Source organism: Eriocheir sinensis, chromosome 39 (genome assembly GCF_024679095.1).
Source record: "Eriocheir sinensis breed Jianghai 21 chromosome 39, ASM2467909v1, whole genome shotgun sequence".
Lineage (NCBI taxonomy): Eukaryota > Metazoa > Arthropoda > Malacostraca > Decapoda > Varunidae > Eriocheir > Eriocheir sinensis.
This window is the reverse complement of record NC_066547.1, coordinates 13,682,107-13,694,637: the sequence shown is the minus strand read 5'-3', so window position 1 is coordinate 13,694,637 and position 12,531 is coordinate 13,682,107. Positions and strand designations below refer to the sequence as shown.

General features: G+C 40.3%; 1 protein-coding gene across 1 annotated transcript; it reads left to right on the top strand.

Annotated features, from left to right (window-relative positions):
- The first annotated feature begins 19 nt into the window (after positions 1 to 19).
- On the top strand, positions 20 to 12,211 carry LOC127009037 (5'-AMP-activated protein kinase subunit beta-1-like). Its single transcript, XM_050881705.1, has 6 exons — positions 20 to 2,873; positions 4,869 to 5,081; positions 6,413 to 6,579; positions 6,906 to 7,153; positions 7,573 to 7,697; positions 9,219 to 12,211. Exons 2-6 carry the CDS (start codon positions 4,884 to 4,886, stop codon positions 9,366 to 9,368), a joined length of 888 nt encoding a protein of 295 aa, XP_050737662.1. The 5' UTR covers positions 20 to 2,873; positions 4,869 to 4,883; the 3' UTR covers positions 9,369 to 12,211.
- The last annotated feature ends 320 nt before the right edge of the window (positions 12,212 to 12,531 follow it).

The following is a 12,531-nucleotide window of genomic DNA, read 5'->3' as shown; positions in this document are numbered from 1 at the left end:
ACCAACTCCCTTTTCCTGAGCCCCCTCCCAAGTAGCCTTCACACAGGCACCCTTCCATTATTAGCCCCTGTCACAAATTCAAGACTCAAGGGCCGACCGCGGTGCGTCTCAAGGTTAATGCATTCTTCATCGATCGTCCTTTGATTCGCTGACAAAGCTCAGAATTTTAGAGCGTTCGTGAGCTCCTGCCATGACTTGTCTCACCTCACGATTTTTAAGGAGACAACTAGGATACGACTGAGTCGCGCCGTGGTCGGCCCTTGAGTCGTGAATGTGTGACAGGAGCTATACCAGACAATCCTAGATACGATTACTCAATTTACTCCAACCATTAGCTCTGTTTTTGTTATTCTTTCAATGGTTTGAGCTGTATTGTATTCGCTCATATAAGCTTTTAATCAGTCAATCAATAGGGGCACACACCTCACCCACCCTACGACGCACAAACCGGGGGAGCCCTCTGAGCAGGTTTCTATGCAGGCCCCCTTCCCATCCCAACTACCCCATGGCAGGATCAGAGTTAAGGACCTTTAACTCTGGGGCGGGATCCATCGACTTGCCGACCCATCAAAGTGCTTATTACTCGCTTCGCTCGCCCCCCCCCCCCCCCTCTTCATGAACCTATGACGCCCTCTAGTCCCCCCCAAAAAAAATCTGCCAAAATTACGGGACTAAGTTAGTGTTGATTGAAGATCTGGGCAGCGTGTGGGTAATCTTCCGCCACTCGCCGATGGTTTAAAAAATCAGCGTGTTTCGGTGGGACTCGAATCAAGGTCCACGGGTTTGTTTGTCTTTTATTAGAACGCGCTATGGAAGATACTATATATGGTTAGAAGCACAGTTTAATGACCGTTTGAAGTAGAGTTTTCGAGGGTGAGCAAACTTTCTTCGTGCCAGTCTTTTCGTGTGATGTGTAGCACAAACATTTAGGGGATAAAGGCCAGATTATCCTCTTTGGTCTACGTGGAACTGCGTGTGATTTGCAATAATTTCAAAGTAGTTAGACCAAAGAAACGTTCTCGTTACTTGCCACCAAGTCTCCTTGCTTGCCACAAACCTCAAATGGCAGAATCAAAATGTTTATTAATCTATCATAGTCTCCAGTGACCCCTCGTTAGTTCACAAGCTCAAAGCCGATACATAGATTTTTTGTCGCTCATAGTGGATGTTTTGAAGTCAAGTGTTTTTCCTCTGGGTTTTTTTTTCCAATTTGCTTGGGTAGCACCTGATAATTAAAGCATAGGTAATGACACACCTACCGAAGTGACAATTAAAAATCTTCAGAGATAAAAATGGATAGTATGGACATGTCAGGAGCAAGGAATGGTTAATAATCCGGCTCCAGCTACACGTTATATTGACAAGAATCTTCAGTAAGAACAACAACAAAAAACACAAATACCTATTGTTTTAAAACCGACCCTGCAGAAGCAAGGACTGGTGTACAATGCGGCTCCAACTACATAGATACTACACTGTAAAGGCAACAACTATCGTACGTGTCTCTAGTTGCACACTATGATACCTGAACCTTTCCGAGCGCTTGCCACCCAGGTACGTTATTTTTACCGTACTGTACGGTACGGAAAAATAGCTGGGAGTACGGTACGAAATTACGGTACGGTATTTTTTCAGGTACGGAGTACGGTTAAAAATTCCGTACCGTACCGTACTGCCAGCCTTATTGCCACCTGACATTCTACTGTGCCTTCGGGAATTACGTAATAAGTTCGGGTGTTGCCACGTCGGGATTCGGGAAAGGTAAACAAAGGGTTGCCAGGCGGTGACGCATAAGTCTGACGACATTACTATTGATCATATTTCCTCCCTGTCGGAATAATATGGAACTATTTGTACTGAACGTTGTTGTTTATTGTATGCTTAAATGATATCCTAATTACAAGTCCAATATAATACGTATGTACGATGAATATTAGTGAAGAATTTAGCATATTATTATTGATCATATTTCCTTCCTGTCGTAATAATAAGGAACTGTTTGTACTGAATGTTGTTGTTTATTGTATGCTGGAGTGGTCAACATGAATTAGATAGTTATAAGATTCTGATATAATGCGTTATTACGATGAATATAAGTGAAGAATTCCGTTTGGACGCAGTGCCAGCCTCAGGGGTCATATTATACCTATCGGAGCACATATTTGACCAGACATCCGAAGGAGTTTTGAGCATTTCCAGGGGTAGCTTTATGATTCTCCTGGTAGTTTAACCATATTCCTGTACCATGAACCTAAAATAACACTCAGGAGAACCCGATAGACCTCTTTTTCGGCCTCTGCAAATAGTTGATTGATTGATTGATTGATAGTTTATTGTTGCAAGTAAAACAACAAAGGAGAAGGGAGGAGCATGCCATCCCAACCCCCAGGCAGTACAGAGTGTGATTATACAACTAAGGATACATGTGATTGATTGATTGATAGTTTAATTGATGTGAGAGGCGAAAGCAGAACACCGACCCCAAAGGAATTAACGTAAACATCAGCAGCAGACGGCGAAGGAGTATTATAGTGAGGAGAGACAAACAGCGTAACGCCATTGAAAGCAAAGTGTGACAACAAGCAGAAGAGAGGCTCAAGAGGAGGAGGAAGGCCTACGAAGCGATACAACAGGACAAAGAAGAAGAAGAGGAGTACGTAGCAGACGGCCTTGGCTTGTTGGCGCGGCGAGGCGAGTGGTGCCGCGGCCTGCACACACGCCTTCCCTCACGCAGGCACAGGCACCCTCCCCATCACACCTTGGCCTTCACGGGCAGCCACGCCTACCACCAGGCCTACCCTTCTGTGAGGTCTCGGGCTATCGGGACGTTTTCTCAGCCGCTCCTGCCATACCTCCTTCATACCGTCATCGAAGTACGTAGAGTCGCTTCAGCAGGTCGTTGCAAGGTGAACGCTGGGTCGCCCCCACAGAGTTATAGACAGTCTGTAACTCTGTGGTCGCCCCGTACACGCCGAGCCCCCAGGGCAGAGGTTGGCACCCTGTAATTCTAGAAGAGCCAGTTTCTTCAAACGACAGAAAAGCATTGCTGCTGGAGCCGCAGTGCAAATAATGAATGGAAGTTAAGAAACATTAAAATTTTCCTCCTCAAAATGGGAGTCAAATAATATACCCACATACAAGATAATCAAATGCACTAAAATAGTAATAATAATAATAATAATAATAATAATAATAATAACAATAACTGACATTTCTTAAAAAGATAGTGTTAGAGTTTGAGAATGAAGGTTCCCTAAATCCTTATCAGTTGAAAGCTTGCAGATAGAGTGCTTAGTTTATGAGAAACTGGAGAGTTTGTCTTCTTAATCTTAACTAAGATAAGCAGTCACATGGCAGTGTGAAAGAAGTGCAGCAAGTCTTCTATATGCTATAGAAGGGTAAAGATGGTTAACCCTAGATTACTGTCGTTGTCCGGAATCCCGGCATGGGGGGTTAATTTCAGTAGTATTCTGCCCTTGGTGCGTGAGGTACATTTGTGTTTTTCCCATGCTTAATTCCTGAACTGTTCCCAATTGTCCGGAATTCCGGACACGATAGTAAGTATAACATATCAAGTATAATGCAGGCAATAGAGCTTCCGAGGCTGAAACATTTCGTGGGACGTGTGAGGTCCACATGTGGCACAACTCAACACACTCAGTCAACACTGCCTGGCAGTGGTGCCTTCATTAGGGAAAGGTAGCATTTTTTTCAAGTTTCACACTTTTTTTTTTTTCGTAATGTTATTTTTGGGTAATATGTTAAATTTATAGGTCATGGAATTAGGAATGTATTCTAGTTTAAGTAAAAAATTTGTAATTAAACTTTGTACCATTCCTATATTTGTTTTCAAGTCCGCAAAGTTTGTCCGGAATTCCGGACATCGATAGTAACCACGTTAGTCCGACAACGATAGTAATCTAGGGTTAAGATTCAGTAAATATACTAACTGATACACAGAACAAGGTAGTAATTGTGTAGTCACTCTGCATTTTTTTTCCTTTGTCTCAGGAAGATCTTAACTTTACCTAAGTCTCATATATTACGATCGGCACATTTTGCTTACTGCATGTAGCAGTGATGTTATCAGTTACTTTACAGGTACGTTATAGTTGTTGGTGGTGAAGCTAGAAGTGTATCAAGTTTGTAACTGTATTTAGAATGAGACTACTCCAGATGCAGGATACTTTAACATCAGAATTGGCAAACTTTAGGTTAGACTCGCAGTGGTTCCCAACCTTTTTTCTTTCATTTCCCCCTTCAACCAGTTCAATGATCCGGATTCCCCCATCCGTGTGGACAAGGAAAAAAATAGTCAAAGCACGATATTTTCTTTCTTAATAACACAAATAACATAATAAACAAATAGAAGCCAAACACAAAATTTACTTGCTTAATAACACAAATCAATCAATCAGTAGCCCTGATGCCCAGTTTCTGCCAGGAACTCCCTCCAAGGGGGTGGCCATGACAGAAGAGTCTCCAGTCTTCCCTCTCCAAACATACATTTCTCGCACATCTAAGTCCTCAGATCCCTCTTTCACCCCTCTCTTTTATGTATTCCTCAACTCTATCTTTCGTAGCATAAATGTTGATATTTGTTTCTATGTACAGTACCTACATGAAGGAAAGTCAATTCCACAGTATATGAGATTTTTTTTTTCAGTCGACTAGTAATTGCTAGTAATTTATAATTCCCTCACATTAAATTTCCCCCTGGAATCGTGAAATTTTTCTCCAGGGGGAAATTTCCCCCATGTTGGGAAATGCTAGGTTAGAGCCTTGGATGATGTTTTCTTTTATTAATATCATAATTTATTTTATATACTTTTATTTTGATTTATTTGTTGCATTCTTCTAATCCTAAGGTATAAGAAACAAAAATGGGTAACCACGCATCATCTGGGGAGCGGCGGGATCGTAATAAGACCGGAGAGTTCACCCCATACTCCCCAAGTCGGGTCGGGGATGGACAAGCCTTTACCTTCGACCAGTCCAGGTCAGGTGCTGGCCATCACAAGGCACTACTGCAGCAGGGCTCAGAGGAAGACCATGACCCTGTGATCCTGAAGGTTGCCAAGGTAAAGGGAACAAAGTGCTTAGAGGTTGTATGGTGCTTATTGACTTGTATGGGTCTTCCTTGCAGATACTTGTAAAACATTCATCAGTTTTCCTTTGGATAATGTAGCTACTTTACATTAATGTATACTCATTAACAGGAATAACTACGTATTACAGTACATTCAAGTACACAAAAAAGCGTAAGAATAATAACCTTATTTGTGAATATGAAGTGATTGCAAGACCACATCTTGATAGCCTTTTAAACCAATGCTACCTAAAAAAAGCCAAATGAGGTGAGAGAGAAAACAATTCACTTTTCACTGTAGTATATACTGTTTTCATGGTACAGGTAACTCGATTTACGCAAATTTGGTTTACGCGTCTTTCAAATAACGCTGGGTCCAAAATCCAAATAAATGTTTAATTTACACGTTATTTCTCACTTATATGTGATATTTTATGGAGCGGCCACCAGATGTCTCACGCAACTGGACTCACACTGCGTCACGGCCACACAGCTGAGCTCAGTTCTTACCGCGCGCCACTTGAACAACAATACAGTACCCACGCTGCCACGCTACTCAACAATAGGGGTGGGCAGGTACCAGTACCAGTACCGGTACTAATGGTACCAGCTATACGGTACGGTACCAGTACCAGACTGCTCGGTACTGATACCAATACAAGCCAGTCACTCATGGTGTCCCTCGCTTCTTCCTCACACGAGTGAGGCTGAGACTGAATACCTGAGTGGATATCTCTGTGATATGGATATTCTCTCTCTCTCTCTCTCTCTCTCTCTCTCTCTCTCTCTCTCTCCCCACTGAATGGAGTGAATATTTATTTTTCGATAGAAACCTACCTCTTGTTTGATTTACGTTGTTTTTGATTTACGCGACCTCTTCAAGGACACAATACTCGCGTAAATCGAGAGTTACCTGAATTCTTCTTTCCATGGGCTGTTGTTAATTTATCCTTCTCATAAAGTAATAAATTTCTTCTTTCTGTGTCTTCCTCAGTATATGTATTGATAATGCATATATTTCTTGACCATTTCCCTGGCTGAATTATCTTTTTACCCCTTTGCTCCGGCGACGCCGACGTCGGCGTCCGACGGCGTCACCGTATGGTAAGGGTTAGTCCTCTTCTAAACCTCTTAGTCCTCTTCCATTTCCTCTTAATCCTCTTCTAAACCTCTGAAGAGGAAATGGAAGAAGATTAAGGGGAATTTAGAGGAGGATTGAGAGGTTTAGAAGAGGATTAATCTTCCATTTCCTCTTGACCCTTTCCATACTGTGACGCCAACGTCTGCGTCACGGATGGAAAGGGTTAAATAAACTTTCCACAGGACAAGGATAAGGAGAATGAGGAACCAGTTCCTGCAAGGCCCAGACCTGTCATCACTCAAGGGAACAAGAAGATGCTTCCATTTGTCATCAAGTGGACAGGAGGAGGAAACAGTGTGTCCATTGCAGGAACATTCAACCAATGGCAGAGCATACCAATGGTCAAAAGGTGTGTAGGAGGGACACACAGACTGGGGGCAGAGTTAGTCATTACCAACTCTTGACATTGCAACTTTTGCTCTTAATGCAACAAACAAAATAATATAGACATTAGTATGTCGGATTTAGAACATGAAAATAAGATTAGGATTCAAGCAGATAGGTTCTGCTAATAAACCAAACTTATTATGATATGATGTGACTTTTCTGTGTTTTGGAATTAATGACTTTTGAAGATAAAGTTTAGTCAATAGCATCATAATTTTTTTTATCAGTTGCAAGGCATTGCCATTCCAGTGAATCTTGAAATGACGGTACAAACATTGTCTTACACAGTGAGAAGGACTTTGTTGCAATCGTTGACCTCCCAGAAGGCTCCCATCAGTACAAGTTTTTAGTGGATGGGGAGTGGAAGGTCAGTCCTGGTGAGGCGGCCGTTGACAATGCCATGGGGACACAGAACAACATGATAACCATCAATGATGCAGACTTTGAGGAATTTGAAAATGCCCTCCTCCGAGATCCCAATGACAAGAAAGATGATAAGTCAGGCTCCAAGAATATCTCTGGGAAGGAAAGGGAAGGTAAGGGATTCAGCTCCCTGTGAAGGAAAATTGTCAAATGCAAGAGTAATCTTAGTATTAGAATATATGCAATGTCAGGTTTAGCATGTGGGCAAGAAGGCATAGGCTGTCCTTGCTTGTAATGTGTGTTTAATGTCATAACCAGAAAAAGTTTTTCACTTGCTAGATTGTATTTTTTGCTGTAAATTTTGTAGACCAGCATTCCTACTAATATTTAATAAAGGTGCTTAGTTTAATGTTTTAACATTGAGAAAAGCAGATGTAACAAGAATGTGAGAAGTACAGGATAGTGAGGAGATGGGGTGCTGGAGATATTAATGGAGATGTGTATGATTTTAGATTACAACATAATTAAAAAAAACTATGACTTTAATAAATATAAACGAACCAAAGTCTTAACACTAACTTTTTGACCACAGTGGTGCAGGAAGAACAGTTCAGCCAAGAAATACCTGAATATCAACAAAGTGAGAAGATTCGAGGGCCGCCCGTCCTGCCCCCCCACCTGCTGCAAGTCATCCTGAACAAGGACACCCCCATCTCGGTGAGCAATACAATGAATGGGCGGGACACAGATAGGCTCTGACAATTAATGTGGGTCATGGGTATAGGTCTGGGCAGGTGTGGCAGGGGATTACTATGATATAAAAAATACCAGGTGAGGACATTACAAACAGGGATATTGACAGTCTGATGTGAGGTGTAGGCAAGAACTGGCAGTGCTAGATAAAGGTGATCAGATATTGCAAAGAAACACAGATCACATGCACTGGTTTAAACTTACCCCTCTATCCACAAATCTAGAAATCTATAAAACCAAACAGCCAAGATATGTATATTTAAGTCCATAATTTTAAATGTATCTGTGTCTCAGTTCGCCTGTTTAGAAAGCCTTGTAAAAGTTGCTGGGATTTTCATGGAGTGTTTTGTGATCCTTGTGGTAGGTTTACCCAACTTCTGCACCATGAACAGGAAAAATATCCATGAAAACCGGTTTAATCTTCTCAGGTCTTGGGAAATAGTCATATTGGGAGCCTGATACGTTTAAGAATATGGATCTTAGTATTACTGTGAAAGGAACTAGGAAACAAACTCAAAGGCTCAAGAGAATAGAAAAATGATTGTTTCAGATTTATAATATTATTACCAATTTCAGCTTCTTGCAGATTACTTCTTTTATGCCAGAACCTTTGTCAAACGAGCATTGCGGTGTCTGAATGGTAAACTCTTTGAATCTGATTATTTTTCTGTAAATCATTAGGCTATGCCAGTTTGTTCCCTTGCAGTATTCATTGACCTTGTGTTTGTTTTTCAACATTTTTAATATCTGCTTGTCATACTTGCAGCTACAGTCCCTCATCTCCGTTAGTTATATCTTTGATCCGCCATCATTATCCAGCACCCTTATCCTTTATCTTTTAAAATCTAGGCATTCCTCATCTTGCAGGTGGGTTATGTTTCTCAAAAATCAATAGCAATTAAAACAGGTTTAATGGGAATATGTTCCTAGTCACTCAGTTGTCATAAAAAATGAATCAAAAAGAGCCCCCAACAAACTTCAGCATATTTTATTACTGTAACAGAACAGCAAGACAGATCAAACACAAACACTTTGCAGCTAAAAAAAAAAAAAAAAAAAAAAAAAAAACGTGGACATGTGACTGCAGACTGAGCAAAGATGGGTAGGGGAAACTTTCCCTTGTACTTCTTAGTGATGATGACTACCTCACCACTGTGTGACGTAATGATCATATGGACGTACCACCTTTCTCAATGCACCCACCACTTAGCACAGATAGATTGTATAACTGATCCTGGGGATTTATATATATGTTTTTGATAAGGAAATTTCAAGATCATATAAGAGATCAATTGTATAGTGTTGACTGCCTGTACTCCTCTCTCAAAGTGTTCTCTCTGCAGCACCTTTCTTGTAACTGTATGACTACTGAGTTATGGCATCATGATGATACCCCAATCAATCAAGCACCTTTCTCTTACTCATATTTCATTTTCATTTACAATCTTTCCACCACCATAACCCTTCACCTTTTGCCCCACACAGTGTGAGCCAACCCTTCTACCTGAGCCAAACCACGTGATGTTGAACCACATGTATGCACTCAGCATCAGGGACGGCATGATGGTCCTCTCCACCTCACACCGCTTCCGTAAGAAGTGCGTCACTACCCTCATCTACCGACCCATAGAGTAGATATATACTTGAGAAGACCAAGTTGAGGCGATTTGAAGCAGTGGCATTGATATTAGTAGTAGTAGCAGTAATAGTAATAGAAGTAGTAGCAGCAGCAGTAGAAGTAGCAATAGTGGTGGTTGTGGTGATAGGCAAATATTGGGGTTATGGCATTTTAATCATAATCTCAAAGTCAAAAAAATGTTCTTCCATTGCTTTAATTTTCTTCAGTGTACCTGTGTGTGAGTGGGTTTTTTTCCATGCATGTGTGTGTGTGTGTGTGTGTGCGAGCATGTGTGGATGCATGCCAGCGTGTGTGCATAAATGGAGGCATGCCTGCTTGTGTGTGTGTGTGTGTGTGTGTGTTAGGATGTGATTACTTATCTTCAGTAATGGATGATAGGTGAAGCAGTGGCTAAGGTATGATATTTGAATGGCAGCTATGTCTTAATGGTGATTGAGTGAGGATTTAAGCTTGTGCAATGTAAGGTGGAAATGGATTGTTTTGGTGATTTTAATAATTTTACCTTATGTTTGTGTTTGGTTAGTGGCATTATCTTTATTTAATTTTAGCAAAATATGCTAAGCATTATTCGTTTACTTCATATGACACAAACAAAGAAGTACAGTATTAAAGTTTGGTTATGAAGATATCTTAGATCTATTGGTAGACATCTCATAAACAGATTCCTTAGGGGGTAGGGTGCAAAATAAGAGGGTGTAGTTAGTATCATTGTAGCCTTTTGATTTTTAATTGGATATAAAGTAAAATAAGATCCTGTATAACAGTGTCTTACTAATTGCAATAATCTCTTAAACAATTCTACTCGGAATCTATTTGTAAACTTTTTCATGTTTAAGACTTAATGTAGTTCTCTGATTCACTACTTTTCATGAAAAAAAAGATACAAGCTATGATCTTATGCTGCCAGGGATCTTTTTATATTTCAGACTTTGAGATTGGTGTTCATAATGTACCAAAAAGGGGGTTTGAGTAAATATAGTCTTAAAAATTGCACACAGGGTTACTCACTGAGGATGGATCACTTTCCAATCAATATCAAAATACCACAATGCCAAAATTAGTGAATTTTGGTGAATATTTGCACCCACCCCCTTTAGAAATAAAATGTATGTATAGAGAGTCTCATCCAACTCAGGTTCATCCAAAAACATTTGACCACATGTGAGCATCAGTATTTGCCAGTATCTATTAACAGTAAGCACAATGTGAATTTTTTTGCATTTATGTCAAACAGACATTAGGGATGAGAATATCATTGGTCACTCTATCTCAAGAGTTAGCCTTGTGCTGTGTTTGATAACACTCTTGCCATGGAGGATTCTGTGGTAATATTTCTTTTTTAAGTATTTGATGCTGAAAGCAAAGTTTCTTCAATTCATATAACATATACTGAAAAGTATGAAATAGAGTGTAAAATGTTACTGTATAGGTGAATTTGTTATGAAACTTTAAGCTGTATTAAACTACTGTGTACAAACACAGCTGTGTGTGAGCTCTACTGAGCATACTATGGCTGAAAATGTGATATTGCTTTGCTTTCTGTTATTCCTATTTAAATCATTCTCTTTTAAGTGACACAGTATTACAAGTATCTTTTTTTTATTTTACTGTTTGCTCTGTGTCTCTAATGTGCAATACTTCATGAGGATCTCATCCATTTAACACTACATGGATGACAATATTTGCTGACAGAGTTTCAGATACCATAGTAGCATAGTTAAGAACAGTGGTGGGTCTTACAGCAGATTGGCTTGGCCCAAGGTGTTATGGACTCACTCAACATGAGTTCTGTTCTGAACAGCACAAGATAGCTGTTCAGAAGGACAAAGATCTGGATCTTCAAATCTTACTCTATGGCTGTGAGACATGGACACTAAATTGTGACCTGGAGAGGCAGTTCGATTCCTTTGGTATTTAGTGTCTATGCAGAATCATGGTATATTGCTGGAATGACTTTGTGTCAAACCATCGACTACTTCGTGAGACTGATTCCACATATATTACCCACATAGTCCATAAATGCCAACTCCAGCTATTCAGGCATGTGGCACTCTACCCAGAAGCTGACCCTGCTCATTGGGTTGTTTCTGTAAGAGATGATCTTGAGTGGAGGAGGCCAAAGGAATGCTCACAGAGTCCATGGCTTGAACAAGTCGATAGATCCTGCCAGGAAGCACTTAGGATGGGAAGGGGGCTTGCATGGAGACTTGCCCGGAGGAATCCCCAGGTTTGGTGTCGTAGGGTGAGCAAGGCGACACACCTCCTGGCATATACCCCCACTGATTGATTGATAACATAGTTTGTATTCAATACAATACATATAGCCTAACATCTTTCAAGAAAAGAAATAATGAATACCTTAATATTGCACAAAGTAATGGTAATTGAGTTACCAGTTTGCAAACTATTTATTCATCCAGAACATAGTTCTGTATTGGTGATGAAAAGACAAAAGTAAAGGAGCTATAAAAATATCCTATATCACCTTTGTGCAGCACGGTGTAACAACAGCTTTAAGCCAACAATACTCCCTGTGTTTAAAGGGAAGCTCATTGAAGGTTTGTGCTCATCTTTATACTTCAGAAGAAATCAGGGGATGTGTTGATGTTCAATGCATATTGCTCTTACATACTTTAATAATTTAATTCATTAGGTGTACATAAGCCCAGTGAGACATATGTCTTCATGTATACATGTACATATTTTACTGTATGCATTGCAGTAGATGTATTCATTCACTTAAGTTAGGTATTAATATTTATCATTGCACAAAACCTTTATATACACATCTATATATTGTCATGAAAAACTTGTAAGATAAATATACTTCCCATCCATTTCTCTGTATTTGATATTACATGAAAGTTATAAACCGCTTTGTGCCCCTCAAAATTATAACTTGTGCTTCTTCCAATACAGCGGCCCTTCAGTGTGCTAATCCTGACCCTGAAAGGTTTCCCCTAAAGAGTTGGTAGAAATGGAAGAGTAGTTATATGGGAGTGAAGGTAGGAGGGCAAGGGCTGCTGGCTTAGGAAACTGACTATCGAAGGAGAACAAGAGGTAAGGTTATTGTAATATCCACACATTTACCTTCCCCAAGTTTTCCCTAGTGCCCATTAATCGACCAGTCTGCCTCAGGCTTCAGACCCAATGTGATGG